Genomic DNA, 20700 nt, shown 5'->3' on the forward strand with positions numbered 1-20700 from the left:
GTCTCCACCACTCTCAGACATGGGGTTGATGGCCCCAACTCACTCATCTGACCTGTAAGAGCGGCGCTGCGTGGTCTGGATGAAGGCAGGGACTTCTCCTCCTTATCATCTTCCCCTGACTTGGGGGCGGGGAGGGGCTCCGACCCCAGTGTAGTCCATTTACTCCCCCTAGGACCCTGGAACTCAGCATTGTTCTGTCTATTTTTCAGATGAAGACACAGCAGCTCAGAGAGGTTGAGGGATATGCCCAGGGTCACACAGCCATCCAGTGACCGAGCTGGGATTTTAACCCAGGCGGCCTGACACCAAACCGTGGCATTCCCATGCCACTGGCTGGAATTCCAGTGGGAGGGTGGGAGATGGGAACCACTCGGTCAGCAAACAGTTGCCAACCTGCTTTAGGCCAGGCCCTGGGGGAGGCTCTCGGGTTGGGACACCCAGGCTTGTCCTGGGAGAATTCCTCACCTGTTTGGGGAGGTCAGCCTCAGAAAGCAAACTGACATCGAAATACTGCCAGCATGGGGACCATGTGTAAGGCAGCGGAACACAGTCTCTCTGTGGCGCTGACCCCACCCTCTGCTCTAAAGTGGTGGGAGGCAGGGGGAAACATGACATGGGGGTGGGGACAGGGGAGCATCAGTGGGCCTGGACGGGGGGTTTGACAGAAAGGCCAAGGCCCAACGCGGAGCTACAGGAGGGGAAAGAGTTTTCCCAGAGGGACGTGACCTGGCCACGGCCACTGAGGCCCTAGACTGGGATGAACGCCACAGCGGGTCTTTCCCTCCCTTCTCCCGGGCAGAACCTCTTCGACAGCATCAAGAGCGAGCCTTTCTCCATCCCCGAGGACGACGGCAATGACCTCACTCATACCTTCTTCAACCCTGACCGCGAGGGCTGGCTGCTCAAGCTGGGTGAGACCCGCGCTCATGCGCACACGCGCGAACGTGCCTGCACACCAGCACACGGCTGACCCGTGCACACACTTGATGTGCAGCCTCTTGGGGGGAATCGGGTCGTCCCAGGTCTCCTGACCCCCAGCACAGCATCCTTCCATCTGTCTGTCCCGGGAATGAGGGGACAGATGGGGAGGGGAACAATGAGCAGGAAGAGGAGACCAGAAGCTGACAGATTCATAGATAAACACTTCAACCGCAGATCTGTCTTTCTTCCTGGAGTGATGCCGAGGAAACCCAGGCCCAGTGACGTTAGGGCCCCTGCCCAAGGCCACACAGCCAGCCAGTGGCTGATTTTGGTGGGCAGAGGGTTGGGTGTCCCTGAAAGATGGGGGAGGGAGTGTGACAGGATGTGGCTCAGGGAGCTTCCCCTCAATATGGCTAGGGGGCAGGGAGGGCCTCTGGCCTGTAGAGAGGGGCTGGGGTGGCATATAAAATGCACAGCACAGTGCCAGGCAGGGAGGAGGCCAAGGGATGAAATGAGGGGTGAGGGCAGCAGGAAAGTGCGGGGAGAGGCCAGCCTGCGCCGGGGCCTGATCATGGAGCAGCCTTGAATGCTGGGTCAGGCAGCTCAGGGGAAGCCTAGGGGTAATGGGAGCCACTGGGTTTTTCAGTGGGGAAGGGACAGATACGAAGGAAGGTGTGGCAGGTAGGGGATGAGGAGCCTCGGGCGGGAGCCCAGGGGAGAGCACGCAAGGCCCTGCTCTTCCATGGAGGGAAGTGTCGGTGGCCCAGGGAGGAGGGCTGACTGACTCCGCCACGGACTTCTTGCAGGGGGCCGCGTGAAGACGTGGAAACGGCGCTGGTTCATCCTGACGGACAGCTGCCTCTACTACTTTGAGTTCACCACTGTGAGTCTGATGCTGCCCTGCCCTTCCCTCAGCCCCCTTCCAGACTCCCACTAAGCAGTCGACTAACAGAGCTTGGGGCCCCTTTGAGATCATTCAGTCTTTCTCCACACCCATTTTACAGATGGGGCAAACTGAGCTACAAAGAAGGGGAGGGGCTGGGCCATGGTCCAAGGCAGAGCCAAGGCTTAAAGTTGGGCTTCCTAACTCCCAGCCAGGGTTCTTCGCATGCTGCTCCCTCTACCCCTCCAGGGCTGGAAAGAGTCTGGGGAGGTGGGCACACTCATCTTGGGCTCTGGGGAGCCCCCGAGGTCACTCCATTTGCTGATCCTGAACTTCCCTCCCATTCCCCTGCAGGACAAGGAGCCACGGGGAATCATACCCCTTGAGAACCTTTCAGTGCAGAAGGTGGACGACCCCAAGAAGCCAGTAGGTGTCAGGGTGGAGGCCTGAGGCCGGAGCAGCTGGGGAAATTTCTGAAACAGGGTGGGAGGAGAAGGCAGCTGGGATGGGCTCTCGGGGAGGCTAGGCTGTGCCCATCACACCTTCCGGGAGGCTCAGGGTTGCCCCAGTCTCCCTCCTGGGGGTGGGGACCCCGGGGGCAGGTCAATGGCATCAAGAGAATATGGTCTCACTGTCTCTCAGAGCCTGCCTCTGACACTGGTGCAGGAACCTTCAGTAAGTCCCTGCTCCTTTCTGAGCCTCAGTTTCCCCTTCTGTCAACTGGAGATTTTAAGAAGAATCATGGATTTAGATGGAGCCTGGCATGAGGAGCTGCAGCTCCTGCCCCTTGGCCCCTCACAGGAAGGCCTGGGGGTCGAGTGTGTCCTGCTGCTTGTCCAAGCACTGGTCTTACCCAAGTGTCTAGTCCTCTCTGAGCCTTGCAGAGAGCCCGGTACAGCGGCCCTCCTCCCGCCCCTGCCCTGCCCTCACCTGGCCACTTCCCCACAGTTCTGCCTGGAGCTCTACAACCCCAGCTCCCGGGGCCAGAAAATAAAGGCCTGCAAGACAGATGGTGACGGCAAAGTGGTGGAGGGCAAGCATGAGTCTTACCGGATCTCGGCCTCCAGCGCCGAGGAGCGGGACCAATGGATCGAGGCCATACGGTAACGGTGGTAGGGCCGGTGGGGATGGGTCTCCTGTCACCTTCCAGAAGCTCCTGCTTCTCTCGGGACCTAACTCCAGGGCTAACTCCAGGATCTCCCTCCTGTTTCTGGCATGTAAATCCCTTCCCCCCATATCCTGTGAGCATCCCCTCCGGGCCGGCTCAGTGCCAGGCTCCTGGGACACAGGAGAACAAGGCACCAACTTCACGGGAGATGTTGCGTGTCAAGCTCTTTGCCCAGCGCCTGGCTTTTAGTAAGTGCTCGTGAATGATGCTCTTGTTAGCATCAGGATCCAAAGTAGCCCTGAAGAACTGGTGGAGTTGGAGGGAAGGGCTTTCTAGGTGGAAGGAGCAGTGTAGGCAAAGACCAGAGGGCAGGTCAGTGTGTGGCCTACCTGGACAGTACCCCAGAGTCCTGGGTGTCCGGTGCTGGGCAGTGTGTGGCTGGGCAGTGCCGGGCAGTGCAGGGGCCTGGCTGTGCAGTGTCGGGGCTGAGCAGTGAGAGATGAGGCTGCAGAGGATGGCAGGCCTTGGTGGCCATGGCAGTGAGCTTGCATTTCTCCTGGGGGCACTGGGGAGCCACTGACTGGTAAACAGAGAAAGGGTGTGGCCAGGTGAGAAAGGTCACAGTACAGGGGCTGGTTTTGAGGTGCCAAGGTAGGCAGTGGAGGGACAGGTGGAGGGGAGCCAGGTGAGGGGCAGGATGACAACCTTGACTCTGAGACAGTGGGGAGACGTGAGTGACAGCGGGTCCTGTTGGCCAAAGAAGACATGGGAGTGGTCGATGGGCTGGGGGCCGTGTCCCAGGGACGTATAGGGTCTCTTCCCTAGGGTCTTGCTGCAGCCCTGTGAGGCTGCCAAGCCAAATCCACTCTCACCTCCATTTTACAGAAGACAACTGGGGCCCAGAGAGGGAAGGGCCTTGCCCATGGCCACACAGCCAGTGAGGGGCAGAGCTGCAACCCACAAGCAAGTCTGCTGGCTCCACCTGGGCTCCCACCACCTCCTTCCAAGAGTCTGATGGGATCCTGGGGAGAGGTCCAGAGACATTTGGTGGCAGAATTCCCGAGGCTCTCGGCCTTCAGCTTTACCTACTCTGGCCCTGCCCGTGGGATTCTGGGTTAGGCCAGCAAAGCTTGAACACCCCTGGCTTGGTTCTTGTTGGGGCCATCTGGACTTTTCCCCCAAGTGGGGCAGGGCGACCCCTCCCTGGGAGACCCACACTCCTGTTACAATCCCTGGGAGATGGGTGCCCCTTGTCAGCCCTCCCAGCCCTGAAATCTTTGCACCTGCTCTATTCCAGAGCCAGCATCACCCGCGTCCCCTTCTACGACCTGGTCTCTGCTCGGAAGAAGAAGATTGCCAGCAAGCAGTGAGATTCTGGGAGGTGGTGCCAGGCGTCCTGGGAGCCTCATGACGTATGGTCCCTGGAGATGTACTGCCCAGCCCAAGGCACCCTTTTTCTGGCCGCAGACATCCTCCTTCTCCCCCTTTACTCGGAGCTGACAGGAGAGAGAGGCTGGGCTCAGGAGGATGGGTCAGAACCACTGAGGGCTCACAGCCCAACCACGAGGCCCAGGGCCCTGGGCACCCAGGAAAGGCTCCGCCTCCACCCCAAGCCCACCGCAGTAAGGGGTAAGGAAAGCAGCCGAAAGAAACTGGCCAATCCGGCACGCCGTCCTATCTCTGGGCCTCCATTTCCTCTTCTGTCACATGTCTCCTTGCACTCTAAAATGCTGCCAGACCTCAAAGCACCAGGGGCCTGAGTGCTTCCAACCGTCCCCCCAGGGCGATGCCTCCTTCTGCTTAGGGGGTTTCTCGGCTGGTACCTCCCCCATCCTCAGCTGGGACTTGGCCCTCCCTGCCCAAGGGACACACATACGCATCTCAGGACCCACAGACAGGACCTCTGGAAGACTCCAAGAGCACTGGACCAGGAGCCCAGATGCCACAGTCTCAGTCCCAGCTCTGTCTCCAACTTGCTGTGTGCCCTCTGCCAAGTCACACTCCCTCTCTGATTCCTAGAAAACTGTGGTGTTTGGATAGGAATGTCTTGGCCCTCTGGGTCTGTGCCCCCCACCTCCCAACCTCCAACCTGCCGGCGACAGCCCAGTGCAGGTCCCAGCAGTGCGTGAGCTGGCCACCTCCTTCTTCTCAGACTGCTTCGTCTCGGTAGAAGGCCAGGATTGCACTGCATCTCCCAAGGAGCTTCTGGCTGGAGATGTCTGCACTTGTTTAAAGAGCTGGGAGAGGGGCTCTGGACTGAAGTCTGCTGGGTTGACAAGAGCAGAGTGGCTCCATCCTCAAGGATGTCCACTTTAGAGGAGAGGCAGGTGGGACTCCTCAAGAAAATGGCGGAGAGCATCCCAGACAGATGTACTCACGCAGGACTGGTGGTACAACCAAGAAGCCAAGAAGACAGTTTTGTGAGCTGTGGTTACCAGGAGGGCTGCCTGGAGGCAGCAGCCACACAAGTGAGTGACCCAGAAGCTTGAAACAGAGTCTCAGCTACAGCTTCCCTGCTGGACCACTGACCAGGGATCCCGTGGTGGTGAGCAGCTGCCCCAGCTGGGTCCCAGCATCCTGAGACCCTCTGCAGTAGCACCACCAAGAGCGGAGCTGACTTCCCAGCCTACAGGCAGGGGCAGCTCTGTCTCCTGGGAGGGCCCAGCCTGGAGGAGGATTCCACAAACAGGTTTCTTCTCAGTTGCGCTTCTCACCCCCTGGCACAGGCCCTGGGGGAGCCCCTGGAGGGAAGTTCCCTGGCAGGTATACAGGATATGAGGTTACCTCTGCCCCACTGCCAGCCTGTGTGGGTGAGCTGGAGCAAGGTGGATTCCCCAGGGGAGGGAAGGCAACTTCTCTGCCTCCACCCCCACACACACATGCATGCCCTCCATGGGGGTCAGGATAGAGTAGCTGCCTTGAGAGTGGTGAGACCCCTGTCTCTGCAGGTGTGCAAGTATCTGGTGATGACATTGCACTGAGGAGGATCTGGTTGGGTGTCTGCAGGAGGAAGACTGACAGGACCTTTGAGGTCTTCCCCAGACCCCTTGTCAGCCTGGGAGCTGAGCGCCACTTCTGCTGCCTCATTTGGCCCCTGAAGGAGCAGCTAGGGGGCATGGGCTCTGAAGTCCTCTCCTACCACTGGAATACATTGGCTGTATGATCTTAATCCAGTCCCTTCCCCTCTCTGGTCCTCAGCTTCCTCCCCCATCTTTGAGAGGGTGGAATGAGGGATTTTCGGGGCATGAGTGGCTGTTCTGGGAATTATTCAGAATCAAGAATAAAGCTCATGATTCAGCTCATGATTGGGGCCCTGTCCTCCCTATGACCACATCTGCCCTCCTTGACCCCACCCTGGCCCTTCACCTTCATCCCTCTCCCAGTTGGAGGACAGAAGGGCCAGACAGGGAGGAGTGGGCACTCAGAGGGCCCTGGACCCTCACCTCCGGGCATGGGGGCCACTGTGCTGGACAGACATTCCCAGGCACTAGATTTGCTTCAGGGATCCCTCAAAGCAGGGGCAGGGATGCACTTGTTCTGCCAGGGCCAGGGAAACACAAAAGAACTTCCAGATAGGCAGCACTGTCTAAAGAGAGAAAGAACTGCTGCTCAGGAGACAGGTAATGAGCTCCCTGTCTGGGGAAGGATGCAAGTATCAATTAGCTCCAATGATCACTTGAGGTGTTACAAAGGGGCTTGCATTTGGTCGTCTTCATTTATTTGTACTTTTTGCACTATTTATGAAGTACCTACAGTACAGGCACTGGTGGAAAAAGACAGAATCCTTGCCCGCATAGGCTTACATTCTGGTGGTCCTGAAGTCTAGGACTCCAGAAAGCGCCGTCAGATGTGTAGAGCACTGAGGTGGCCCCCACAACCTAACCCAGCCCCCACAACCTAACCCAGCCCCCTGCCTGAAATTCCACCATTGATTCACTCTGTTCTACTACGCAGACAGACTGGAGACAGGACTTTGACGACTTTAAAGCACTGAACTGATTGACTTCTCCAGACATACTTTCATTCGACCCGGGCTTATAGAGCACCTGCTATATCCCAGGCTCCACACACAGAACCAGGGATCCAAAGATGATCAAAGTAAAGCCCTTACCCTCAAAAGGAGCTTAAATCTGTTGGGGAAGACAAGTGCAAACATGCAGTGACAGCCCCAGCCAACCCATGCTGTTATATAGTGGAACACACAGGCCACTGGAGGGTTGGGCTGGGTTGGGCTGGGTTGGGCAGAGGCACAACCCTGGGGGGCTTCTCGGAGGAGCTGTGCTTGAGTGTTGGCAGCCAGGTGAGGAAAAGGACACACACCTGCAGTGAGGGCACCTGATGTCTGCTCCCCCCACCATCACACACACACTGACTGCGAACTCTCCACAGGCTGAACAGTCACTGCTCAGTGCCTGGCACACAGGAGGTGCACAATATCTCTTGGCTAGACTAAAATCAACTGAAAAGGCCCTCTGGGCTCAGCATCAACAGGTGCAAATGTCTGAAGGCACAAGGCGTTGTGCCAAAAGTTGTGCTGGTAGGTAGTGGCGGCTGGGCTGCAGAGGTGGGCAGGGCCACGTCGCAATCTGGGAATGCAGGGTGATCCGGCTCTGACTTGCTGGCCCAGGCCCCCCTGCTCCTCCCAAGGGTGGCCTCTGCCCACCTTCCCACCCTTCCACCACTCCTCACTCTGGGCAGCAGGGGGCTCCCACCACCCGTGCATGAGAGGTTCTACTACGCAGCCAGACTGGAGATAGGACCGGCTGCCCTTGCAGGGATGAGGCCTCTGCCCAGAGTACAGCCTTGGCCCTGCCATCCTGGAGAGGGATGCTCCTGGTCAACTAGGACCTTCAGGTTTGAACAGCCCAACAGAGACCCACGGGAACAGATGAGCACAGGCCTCCCCTCTCCCCTCATGCCAGGCACAGTCACCCCCCGCTCAGCCTAGGAGTCAGGATACCCTAGCTCTGGCGTTCTGGCTGTGGGACCCTGAACTAGCAGCTAACCCTCTCTAGATGTGATCTTCCTCCCTGAAGGGTTCATACAGGTGAGCTCCAGGACACAAACCTTTAACAGGGACTTCCCTGTGGATTCCCGGACATGGGTACAATGCAGCCCCCTGCCCTGGGGTGAACTGAGAGTATTGTGTGTGGCAGGGGTGGGTGGCAAGTGAGAAGGTGCCATAAAAGCCACTTACCATAATAGGCCACAGGGGGCAGTAGTAGAGCCACCCAAGGCCCAATTTTACTCTGTGTCTTTTTTCTAAGTTGAAGTATAGTTGATTTACAATGTTTCAGGTGAACAGCAAAGTGATTACCCTGTGTCTTAAGCAAGTTTCCTAAGCATTCTGAGCCTCAGAAAACATATATATATGTTTTCATGGAGATACAAAACCAGCTAGGCCATTGGAAGAGGAAAGATTCATGCGGGGCTGGAGGGGTTGAAGATCTGGGAAGGCTTCCTGGAAGAGGTGTCCATGAAAGCTAAGTGGAGGCCTGGCTCTTCTAGCCAGGAGGAGCCAACACAAGGCTGTGTGACAAGACAATGTATTTCTGGGACTCCCTTGAACTCCCAAAAGAAGCCTCAGTGAGCCAAGAGGATGAAAGATTGAGGAGGGCTGGACCCTGGCAGGGGCTGAATTGTATGCACAATGCTGTCATCTTTTGCGTCTCTGAGGCCATTGTGCCCCTTGTCATGAAGCTCTGCCTAGGGATCCAGTAACGGGGCTGCTGAACAAGGCCATTGCAAAACAAGGGTTTGGCACAGGATGCCCTGGGATGGAGTAGGAGAGGGCAAGGACGACCCCTTCAGCACCTGGGGAGTAGGAGCACCCCAGAGCTGGCTCTGGGGCCCTGCACCCAGATGCCTGGGGGCAGGAGATGGGGGGCAGGCAGCCAGGAGTCGAGCAGCAGGTGTGAGAGACCTGGAGAAATTGATTTATCAGAGACTATGAAAGGAGCTAAATATGTTTGCCGGCTCAGCGATGACTCAGGCATTCCCCGGGGGTCCACAAAGTGTGAGCATCAAAGAATCAAAGACAGGCCTCCTGCCTGGGCTCTGCCAGCCTGGAGCCACCCTTCCGCAATAGGAGGACCACCCCCAGTGTCCTGAGAACCTGGTCCTCAGGGGGCAAGCGGAGACCCAGCCACTCCAGCACGTATCTCCTGCCTTGATCCCGGACCTCCCCAGAATGTCTGAAGAGCAAAGCCTCAGAATGAGACACATCTCAGTCAAAGTCCTGGCCTGGCCCCAAATTGCTATGTGATCTTGGACAAGTGGCTAACCCTCTCTGGACCCACATTCACCAGGGAGGACAGAGTCCCACTGAGTCAAGGTCCTTCCTCCCCCTCCCTGTCTGGCAGTGTCGTTCCTACCTGATTTGGCTTCTTCCAGACAGCCATGAGCACAGCCTCCTCTGCCTAAAATCCACCAACTTCCCTCCAGGAGAAAAGCCAGATTCCGTGGGGCCTCATTTCAGAAGAACACACTCTTCCAGTACCGGGTTCCAGAATGGCTCTGGGCTCTGGGAGAAACAAGAATGAATTAGAGTCAGAGGCTGTAGGCAGGGCAGACAGAGGAGGGAGAAATGACCTCCTCATGGGGCAGAGGGCTGGGGGCTGCAGTAAGGGTGTGGAAAGGGGGCCTGCAGGACATGGGAGGACCAAAGGAAGAGGGGCTCTAGGGGGAGAGCAGGGACATCTGCCAGGCAGTGCGGGGACATTCCTGATGTGATGGACTACACAGGGAAATGCAGAGCCTTGCACAGCAGTGTGGCACAGCTGGAAATCAGTGAACTGTTCATTGGGCATAGAGGGGGAACTGTGCCCGGAACATCATTACGTGGAAACTGAGACCAGGCTGACCAGATAACAGTGAGTCTATCTGGATGGCACCAGGAGTTGGGGAGGGGGCCGCAGCAGGAGACACACGGGGCTGGAGGCTGTTAGTAGGTGGTCCCACTGGCTGCTGGTGGGGATGGAGTGGGGAGGCACATGGAGGCACAGGGGGCAGGAGGAAATGGGTAAGGGACGGGACAGGGGCTGGACGTGGGCACGAGGAGGAGGAAGAGGGGATGGGCTTGATGGGCCCCAAAGGTTAAGGCTTGTGGGAAAGTGAGAGCAGCCCCCCAGGGGCTCAGCATAGGCAGGTGGGAGTGAAGGTTTGCGGGGAGAGGGCCAATGAATGAGGTCACACTGAGCAGGGGGCCCTGTAGGACCTCCAGATGGGGAACCTCAGGACACAGATTCAGGCCCGGGGTTCAGAACCAAGTCCTCCCACCTCCCCCTTCTATCCCCAGCTTGCTGGTGCCCCAAGCCTGGGCTCATCCAGTCCTGGGCAACCTGTATTGACAAGCACGTGGGCTGCCTGCAGATCTGGGTTCAAAATCCAGCCCCCTCATGCCCAGCTGTGTGGCTCTGGACTGGATACCCCCCAGTCTCTGGACCTCATTTTTTTCAACTCAAAACTGGGGGCAGCAACTCCTACAGCTGGAGGCCAGGCGCTCCCCACCAGCAGTCATGGTCCCCAGAGTCTCCAGGATGATCTGATGAGATCCAGGCCCAGCCGTGTGGCACTGGATGGGAGTTTGTTCACCAAAGAAGCCCAGGGATTGACTCAAACCTCAGGACAGCCCCAGAGCAGGAGGAAATTTCTATGGGTCACAGATTTCCCTGTCCCTCCCAAGCCCACCTGTGCAAGGCAGGGGCAGAGGCCTCTGCCACCTTTGCCCCCAAGGTGGTTTCTATGGAGGTCTCCCTTTATATTCTCCTGTGAGTTCTTAGCAGTGAATGACCCTCAAACCCAGCCCACAAAAACCCAATGCTCCAGATTTGACCCAGACACCCCTGCCCCCCACCACCACCACTGCCATGCCCAGCATCAATATGTCATGACCAAGCCTGCCAATAGCGGAGCACCAACGTGCCAGCACGTCCTCTGCCAACGTGCTGCCTTCCAACCTCCCAACCCTCTCCAAAGTAGGCACTATTATCCCCACTTCACAGATAAGGGATCTGAGGCTCACAGGACCACATGGCCACATGGCTAGAAGGATCTGAGCCAGCATAGAATTAAGGCCGTCTGACTCGAGGCCTCTGTAGGCTTACGGTAGCCACAGAATCATCCCTTCTCAGGGGCTCGAATGCTGGATTAGAGGGGATGCTGGGACAACAGGAGCGACCAGCTCTTCCCCAGGATGCCAAGACCTATGGTTGCCCTAGATATTGGACAGATCTACAAGAGGCCAGCAAGGAAGTGGGGACACTAGGTGGTCCTGTGGGCTGGAAGGGATGTGACCCATGGTTGCTTAATCACGGAGAAGCAAAAGGCAGCTATTTTATCCAGAGCAGGCAGGGCTCCAAGCTTCTACCACTGCCCAATTCCAATGAATGCCTCCCCTTTATGAGTCTCCCCAAGTCCTTCCCCAAAGGGGCGTCATGTGGACTGATCACAAATGCATCCACACACCCTCCACATATTAGCTGCTACTACTGCATGATACTGGGGTCTTTCCTGCAAGGCTGAGAGCAAGGGCTCTGGACAGAAACACCACAGGTGCCAGGGGCTTCCCATCCCAACCTTCCAGGACCAGCTGAAGCCCTCCTCCTGCAGAAAGTCCTCCTTGACCACACCAGCCTTTAGGGCTCCTTCAAGACTCCCAGAGGCTTCAGAAATCAGGTGTGCTGGCCCCAGAACTGACAAAAGACATTCAGCATCTACTTCTGTCCCAATCTTAAGCATTCACAGTTTTGGCTTTTGAAGAGCTAGCTTTGTGGTCCAGGGGCACCAGGCTTAAGGGAGGGTGTAAGATTTGATTCTGCTGCTGGACTCCAAGACCCACAAGCCCTATCTTTCCCCATCTCTCTGCTTCTGCAAAGGGATGCCTTAGCTTATTAAAATCATCCTTCCCCTTCTTCATGATGAAACCAAGGCTTACAGAGGTAAAGGGACATGTCCAAAGGAGTCACCCACCACGGAGACTCCATGAGGAAGACAGAAGCAGAAGGTACCAGCATTTATTGAGCATCCTTCATCTCATCTGATCCTCTCGGTAGCTCACAAAGTAGACAGGATTATTCCCATTTAACAGATGAGAATGTGGAAGCTCAGTGAGTTTGTGACTTGCCCAGAGTTGCCTGCCAGGGAGCAGCATCTGATCAACTTGTTTCCATTGAGTTGTTGAGGTCAGGAGGATCCAGGAATCTGCAAGGAGTTTCCAGCAGAAATGGAGGATTGACTCCATGACCTTTACAGTCCCCGTGATCTTTTGAAACTAAAGCTTAACTCTCTTCTCTTCCTGTCTCCTTCAAAAAATTTTCACTTAATAAATAAGAGCCCAGAAAGGACCCAGTTTTGACCCAAAGAAATTTTTTTAAGAAAATGTCCCCTATCAAAAAATAATAAAACATGCTCATGGTTTATTGGAAAATTGGAAAATACAGTGATGAAGAAAGAAAAAAACTTAGATCAAGAATTCTTCTACCTGGTATCATAAACATTTCAGATTATTTCCAGCATACCTGTATGCTTTATGTATTACTTCTCTATAATGATTCTACTGCACAGACAAGTTTCTAACAAGTCCTTAACACCATGGAATCAGTATTTCCCCATATGTACCAGTCAGCACAGGCTAGGTTATGCTGTGGTAACAAATAACCCCCCAAATCTCAGTGGCTCACACATAAGGGTTTATGACTTGCTTACAGCATATGCTCAGTTGGGGCTGGACAGAGGCTTCTGCTTATCACAGTCACTCAAGGACTCACACTGGGGAGGTGCCATCCTGACATAGACCATCAGGAGCACTGTCTGGGCATGATATATAACTTCTGTTTACATTTCATTGGCCAAAGCAAGTCACATGACCATCTAACTTCAAGGAGCCAGAGAATTACACTCCTACCACCTGCCCATCAAGAAGGGAGAAGGGAAATACTAGGGCTGCAGCAGTAGTGCCAGTTATAACTAGAGTGAGCAATTGTCCTCATTTGTCAGGACTGAGGGGTTTCCTGGAATGCAGGACTCTCGGAGCTAAAACTGAGAAAGCCCAGGGCAAACCAGGACAAGTTGTTCACCCTCCCTGTACCATTTTGTATATTCTCCACAAACTCCTTTCTCAATGACTGCACAACAGTCTATCCAGCAGATGAGTCATGGCTTTTCTCCCTAATCCCCTATTGTTGGAGACTCAGATTGTTCCCAGTTTTACACGTTTATAAATCCACTATCTTAATAGCTCCATGAATAAAACCTGGCCCACATGGCTTCTCAGAAGTGTAATTACTGGCCATTTTGCAGCCTCAGAATAGTCCCTTCGTATTTCAGAAGAGTTGGGACAACAGGACTTCTTCAGCATAAGCAAGGCCCATTTCTGAACACTCCCCTGGAGCCCTGAGCAATCATTCTCCAATCTTAGCCACACAATCCCCTTCAGGGCTTGTTAAAACAGACTGCTGGGCCCCACCCCCAGAGTTTCAGATTCAAGGGGCTGGAGGTGGGCCCAAGAATTTGTGTTTCCAACAAGTTCTCAGGAGAAGTTGACGCTCCTGGCCAGGATCACATTTTGAGAACCACTGGCCTAGGAGTTAAATACCCCTGCTTTGAAATCTGACAAGCCATTCTGCTCAGCTCCTCACAGGCTGTGGAACCTTGGGCAAATTGTGTAATTGACCTCTCTTGGCCTCAGTTTCCTCATCTGTGAATTGGAGCCATTGTGAGGATGAGCACAGCTCCCATTTGGAGAGCTCTTAAAAGTGTGTCACAAGAGCTCAGTTACAGATCGATTTATTCAGCGGTAGATTAAATAACTTCATGTTTTAAAATATTTGTTAATTTGAATAGAATTGCATTTATTAAAGTTTTCCTGCCTTTTATGTCTCTAAGCGGGAATGATTTTTTTTTTCCATGTGGTGGTAAAGCATTTCTGTTTCCCTTTCAGTGTGAATTGTCAGCTCCTGCCCTTTGCCCACGTACTGGCAGATTTTCTCTGTCTTTCCTCATGGTCTGCTGGAGCCTATTACAGAGCAAAGATAACAGACCTCATGGCTGGTCTTGTTTGCTACAAAAAATTTTCCAAGGTTGCTACTTGCCTTTCTACTGAGGTCATTTTTCTGGTCATTTTACAGAGTGGCCAAATCCATCTGACTTTTCCATTTTTATTTCCTCTATCACTTTTAAGCTGAGATTGTCTCCCTTCTCCAGAATGTAAAAAATATAAAGGAATTGGATTTCGAATGATGAAATTTCATGCACTCTGACAGTCGAGGGTCGGGGGTGGGGAGAGGATACCTTCCTGGCTTACCTCAAACCCTCTCTGGTTGGAGTACAGGGCATATTCAGGAAGGAACCCAGGGCCTCTCTGCACTAGCCATCACTCTACACCCTCAGCTCTGCCCCAGACACAGCCATGTTGTCTGTCTCCTATCTGCAGAGACCACCCCCCCCCTCCAGGGAGGCAGGGGCCGTTCAGGGATGGATGCGGCCGCTGGAAATTCAAGTGGTCCATCCGTCAGCTGGAGACATGAAGACCAAGGGTGTAAGAACTGGCCAAAGGCCTTAGACAGTCTCCTGTTCAGATCTCTCAAGTGTTTGCCCTGTGAGCTTCACCTGCGTCTCTATTCTCTCATCTGTAGAATGGGAGTGATAATGCCCACATCAGCGGAAAATCTTAAATAGATCACCAGCCACAGCGGGCTTAACCCATGCAACGTAAGTGTTCGGGGCTCAATAAATGGGTTTTGTGGTTATGCCCAATTCTGTTCCCAAGGCAAGGGGTGGGATGTGAGTGCACAGACTTTTCCTCTGTTTGGACTGAAAATACCCAGCCCCGTGGGCCCCAAGTGCCCAGGTCTCAGCGGAAATGGACCTCAGCGCCTCAAAGCTCTCGCACGTACAGGCTACCGAATGCGACCCCAGAGACCCTCCAGCTGCAGCTCAGCCCATCAGTCCTGCGCGGGCAGACAGCCCCCCGGGGCTCCGGGGCTCGGATAGGCCGCCTGGTGCCGGCAGCGCCGGGGGTGCTGCGCGCCCACCCCAGCTCCCCCTTGGCCGCCGCGCCGCCGGCAGACGAGCCGCGTGCGCCTCCCCGCTCCCGCGCCACCAGGCGTGCTGTTGGGGCCCGATTTCCATAATAATCAGCCGCAGATCTTCCGAAAAGGCCAGGAGCTGCCGCCGCCGCCCACCGGGGAAGCTCCAGCGGGCAGGCGCCACCCCCCTCCCCGACCACTCCCGCCGCCCCGGAGGGAGCCTCATTTTTTAAAGCTTTCGAGAAACCGTGGGCGCGGGAGGCAGCTGGGAGACACCCGGGACGTCGCTCTGGCCATCAATTCGGTGGGTAGGAGGGTGGGAAGCGGGGGATCGGGGAGAGGCCTCAGCGCGGGTGTAGACCAGGCTCAGGGGCAGAGGGGCGAAAACCAAGCAGCCAAGGGAAGAGGCACGCCTCCGAGTAGGTTCTCACTGCAGCCTCCTAGCGCGCCAGAGAGTGGATTCTCTGCTAAACCCCACTTTACAGACGGCGAAACTGAGGCCCAGAGAGGTTTCACTTCTTTCCAGCTAATGAGTGGCTGGGGAGGGACACCATTCTGGGCTGATAGGTCCAGAGCTCATGACCTACCTCACTGCATCCTCCCCGAAGCGGGCAGCCTGGGAGCAGGGTGTGTGTGTGTGTGTGTGCACCCCAAGATGACCCCACCGGGGTGGAAGACCGAGCAGAGCCCACAGGAAGGAGGCGGAGGTTGTGCACAGCACCTGGAGCTGATCTGATCTAGAAATCCACACGCCTGCAGAACCAAGTTCGAAACCCAGCTCTACCACCTGCCAAGCAGGGAATAAGCAAACTACAGCCCACAGGCCAAATCCTGTCCACCAACCTGCCAAGAACTAAGCAAAATTTTTAAATTTTTTAATATTAAAAACAAGCAGAAGAAAAATAATATTTCCTGACATGTGAAAATTATATGAAATCCAAATTTCAGTGCTCACATATGTAGTTTTATTAGAACACAGCTATATGCATTAATACTGGGTACTGAAACTGCTGCTTTCCATCACAATGGCAGAGTTAAGGCATTCTGACAGAGAGATATGGCCCCCAAAGCCGAAAATGTTTACCACCTAACCCTTTTTCAGAGAAAGTTTGCCCACGCTGGCTCTCATAGGACAACTGATGAGGTCTCTGTCTCTGAGTCTGTTTCCTCATCTGAAAAAATGGGAATAACATTAAATGAGAATTATATGAAAAGACCAGCAAAGCACCAGGCATTTAGTGCTTTTCTATGTTCCCCTGGGAAATACCTTTCCTTTTCCTCCCAGCCCCTGTCGTTTGCTGCCTCTCCCATCCCGAATCACAGCCACTTGGGATGAATGCACCTTGAACTCAAAGCATCCACCACCCACTACCTAATCCTGCTTGTCCTCATTCCATCCTTACCACCTGAGCCCCCAGCCTCCTACCTAATCAGTGACCAAGGCTGGCTGGCTCCCCCTCAGCACCCAGCACAGTCCCTGGCACACAGTAGGTGCTCAGCAAACATGTTCTAGATGAATGGATGGGTGGAGACTTTCCCTGTTCCCCATTCCCCCTGCTCTGACTTCCATCATCTCCTGCCAGGTCTCCCTGACCCCCTCAAGCTCACTCCACTCTGTTTCTGACCCTACAGATGGGGTGATCTGCCTATGTCACCCCTCCCTACCTCCTTGGCTCCTCACTGCTCTCTCTGTTCAAGCCATGCTCCCCGGTGCAGCATACAAAGCACTGAGCTACCACTCTCCTTCAGTTTTACCAAACATCCAAACCACTAGCATTTCCCTGAATCCAAAAGGTTGGCTCTAACCTCCAGGTGGTGGTTCATGCTCTTCCCTCTTGCCTGGAATCTTCCTTCTTATCTATAGTCCAATGGGCTGGGCATCCCCTGCTTGACTCAGTTCAGGCCCCAACTCCTGAAACCTTTCCAGATCTGTCACCCACCTCTACTGCCCCTAGTACACAAAGCTATCCTGGTGTCAGTGGGACTTCAGTGCCATTATGAATATGCATGAATATGAATGCATGAATATGCATTCTCCTGGTGAGCCTCTGAGGACCAAGAGTGTGACCAGTATTTCTATATCACCAATCCCAGCAAAGGCATGGCCCAGAAAAGGCTCTTAGTAAATTTTTTTATAAATGCATCAATCAATGAAGGAAGGAAGAAATTAATACATATGGGATCTTGTCCCTCCCTTGCTCAACAACTTTCACTGGCTCCCCAGTTCTCCTCTCTAAAGGCCAGGCACTCAGTCTGGTCTTCAAGCCCTATATAAAGTGGCTCTGATCCACCTCCCAGCCTTGTCTCAAACTGGATCCCCCAGGCCTGTCCTCCCTAAATAGCCCCAGCCTCCAAGCATTTGCAATTCCCCCTCCCTGTACATCCGCTTCACTCACCCCTATTTATGCCTACGGGAGCCCTGGCCATCCTTGGAGACCTCACAGGGCTTCAGGGACCCAGGGGCACCTGAAGTAGGGAAGCCTTCTACTTTCACATTCCCTAAATCTCACAGCAAAAGACAGTCAGCAGGGGCTCTGACCGGGAGGACCTGGGTCCAGGGTGAATCCTGCCATCTAGTACAGGGACATCACTTCACTTTTCAGAGTACAATGGAGAATAACACTTGCCACGTAGGGCTGCTGGGAGATTAGAGGTGCTGTTGTTGAAAATTTCTGGCACACAGTAGGTGTTCTATTAATAGCAGCTCTTCCAGCCCTGGCTGGAGCCCTCCTGCCTAGAGAGGAGGCTCAGGGAGCAGACCCAAAGCTCCCCTCAGCCTGCAGCCCTAACCTCTCTCTTCCCCTCATCCCCTGACAGCTCCTGCAGCCAGCGACTGATGCTGCCGTGGACAGAATGGCAATGAGGACAAGACCTAGGCAAGCCCATCTGGGAACTCAAGGCTGGGAAAGGGACTGAGAATGAATACAAGGCAGAGGCAGGCAGGACTGGGACAGGGGAAGGAGAGGGGCAGTGGGTGGGGTAGTTCCAGATGAAGGTGGGGCAGGGGCTGCATAGGAGAGGGGCAGAGCAGGGCAGGGCAGGGCAGGGGCTGGCAAAAGCACAGGATGGGGCCAGCAGGAGGCAGGGCTGGAGCAGGAACCATAATGGCTGGAGCAGGAGCTGGTTCACTAGGGAGATGGAGCTGGGACAGGGATCAGGACAAAATCACATCCTCCTGGGACAGAGCAGGAACAGAGACTGTGAGAGAGTTAGGAGTAATCCCAGGTCAGGGGAGAAAAGGAAGCAGTTTGAGAAAGAGTTGGAGAGAAAAGGAATCCGAGAGGGGATATGAGCAGGGAGAGGAGAGGAGGAAGCTACCGACACTTGAGTCCTGGGGACAGTCCCACCTGTGCCAATCTCTTCGCTTGGCAGATGGGACCAATGCAGGCAGAGAGAGCCAAGGATTCGCCTGAGGCCCCAGCAAAAGGAAATCAGAATTCCAGTCCCAGCAGCTTCATTTTCATGTAGTAGGTGCTTCATGAATGCTAGCCCCTCCCCCTCCCGCATCCCATTGGTAGCTCAGAACACACGCAGAGCATGTATCCAGTAGTGGCTCCTGGACTGAGCTAAGGTGCCCTCCTGTTCCCAGCGGGTCCCTCAGCCCTGAAAGGAGTCATCGGTGTCTCCACTGCCTTGGCCTCTCTGGCCCAAGCCTGAGCTGTCCAGCTCGGAAGAAAGCCCCATTGCTCATTCCCCTTGAGTTTCTGCAGCTGGGGCAATCAACTGGTCGCCATGGAAACCAGCCCTCCAATCAGAAGCAGGCACATCTTGGCTGAGCCAGAGCCACCCACCCACCCACCCACCCACTCAGGCCAGGCTGTGCAAGTCCCTCACCTAGCGCTACTCTGGGAGAGACAAGGGGGCCCTGGCATAATCTGGGGGCACCTGTCTGCATCCTTAAGACCCTGGGATCCCCAAAGACAGAGCATTTTCTTGGGATGGGGTGGGGGAGAACCACTCCAGCTGACTTCCTAGTTTTTACATGAATTATTGCTCTCAGTGCTTAGAACAGGCCTGAGAGGTGAGGATCGTTAGCACATTGGGCAGAAGGGAAAGCTAGAGACCCAGCTGGAGAGTCAGTGGTGAGACTAAGCCCATGTTCCCTCCCTGAAACTCTATCTTTGATCCTCTTCTTGGCCAGAAGATTGGGAGCAGGAAATGGGGGACAGAGAAGCTCTTGGCCCCACTACAGCCAGCACCTGCCTTCCCACTAAATCTGTGCCTGATACTTCCAGTGCCTGTTAGCACCAGGCCCGCCAGGGACCATTAGCCAAGATCTACGGGCCTGCCCACCCACACCCGGCTGCAGCCTCCAGCCCCAATCTCCCATCTTCCCCACAGTGCCAGCCAGATTGGATAGAGCCCAGACTCTGAGTCAGAGGGGCCCAAGTTTGACAACTAGCTCCTTACTGGTGAGCCTGAACAAGCCAAGTAAACTCTCTGAGCCTCAGTTTCTCTGTTAGGAAAGAGGGAATAATTATTGCTGTCTTATAGGGGAGTGGTAGTCAAACAAAGGGTGCAGAGACCTTAGCACAGGGCCTGGTATGCAGCTTGTACTCAGTAAATGGAGAGAGGCCCATCTCTCCATCCCCAGTGTTCCCTCTCAGTGCTCAAAGCCATTCCTTGGAGCTGAGCTAAGGCCTTCTAGGGCTTCCTTGCTAGGAGGAGACAAAAGGCAAAGGCTACTATTATGAAGAACCAACCCAGGAGAATATAAGCTACAGATAAGATTTGGAAAAGGGCAGCAACTTGCCCGCAGACACAATAAGGAAGAGACAGGATTTGAACCCAGGCCTGTCTGATTGAGACCTGAGCCCTCCCTGCTGGAACCCAGCCTTTCCTGGCCAGTCCAGCTGCAGCCAGAGCCTCTCAACCTGTGCCACTGCTTCCCAGCTCTCCCCAGTGCTCAACACTGCTTGAGGACCTGCTGTGTGCCTGGCACACCAGGCACCCACCATAACTCAAGGGCTACAGAAAGGGAATCAAGAGGATGTTGAGATGTGCAGGGGGACCTGACCTGGTTTAGAGTGACGGGGAGACTTCTGGGAGGAAGGAAAAGCTTGTTTTCACTCCTCAGGCTAGGAGTGGCATCACATAAGTGGCTCCTGCTGCCCACTGTTTGGAGTTTTTGCCCTCTGCCTAGAAGTCCTCCATTACTGTGTTCTGTCTGCTGGGACCCAAAATGTGCTGCACAGAGAACCATCTGGCCCAGCACCTCAAGCCCAGCCAGAGGTCCGTTGTCTCAGGCCCACCCAGCCTGACTCCAGCCTCCTTCTCCCTGCCAGCTGGACTCCAAACCCAGGATTCTCTCTCCTGTCACCTTTCCTGAGCACCTACTATGTGCTAGACACTGCATGAGGCACATTTACAAATGTTAGCCCAGCCACCTTGCTGGGCTGTCCCCCTCTTGGAGAAAAGGAAACAGAGGCACAGAGAGGTTAAGTGGATTTCTCAAGATCACACAGCTGATATATTCCAGAACCAGGATTTGAACTCAGGTCTGTGAGACTTTGAAGGCCCCTACATCAGTGCAAATACCTGAAGGAAGACACTAGGACCTCTTCTATTGGATCTGCCTCTCTTCCCTGCCCCTCTTCCTAATGACTCTGGTAGGACAAGATGGAGCAACTTGATTCGAGCTATTATCATATTTCTGCTTTGCTCTTCCCTCCTCCAGAAAACAAATTATTTCATCAAATTACACCTTTAATCTGTCCTGGAGAAGGGGAAGGATGAGCCTCACCCCCTAGGAGGAAGCAGGG

General features: G+C 54.7%; 1 protein-coding gene across 6 annotated transcripts in view; it reads left to right on the forward strand.

Moving 5' to 3' along the window:
• Positions 1 to 6215, forward strand: part of CYTH4 (cytohesin 4) — a 29975-nt gene extending 23760 nt beyond the window's left edge. For 5 of the 6 annotated variants that reach the window (XM_010960346.3, XM_074375505.1, XM_074375502.1 and 2 more), the window contains 5 exons: positions 800 to 911; positions 1728 to 1804; positions 2159 to 2230; positions 2753 to 2907; positions 4210 to 6215. In XM_010960346.3, coding sequence (XP_010958648.1) covers positions 800 to 911; positions 1728 to 1804; positions 2159 to 2230; positions 2753 to 2907; positions 4210 to 4282 — 489 coding nt within the window. In that variant the 3' untranslated portion in view covers positions 4283 to 6215. The remainder of the gene's footprint in view (positions 1 to 799; positions 912 to 1727; positions 1805 to 2158; positions 2231 to 2752; positions 2908 to 4209) is intronic. The other variant, XM_074375503.1, reaches the window with a different exon arrangement.
• Positions 6216 to 20700: the final 14485 nt, after the last annotated feature.

This window comes from Camelus bactrianus, chromosome 12, assembly GCF_048773025.1.
Source record: "Camelus bactrianus isolate YW-2024 breed Bactrian camel chromosome 12, ASM4877302v1, whole genome shotgun sequence".
NCBI lineage: Eukaryota > Metazoa > Chordata > Mammalia > Artiodactyla > Camelidae > Camelus > Camelus bactrianus.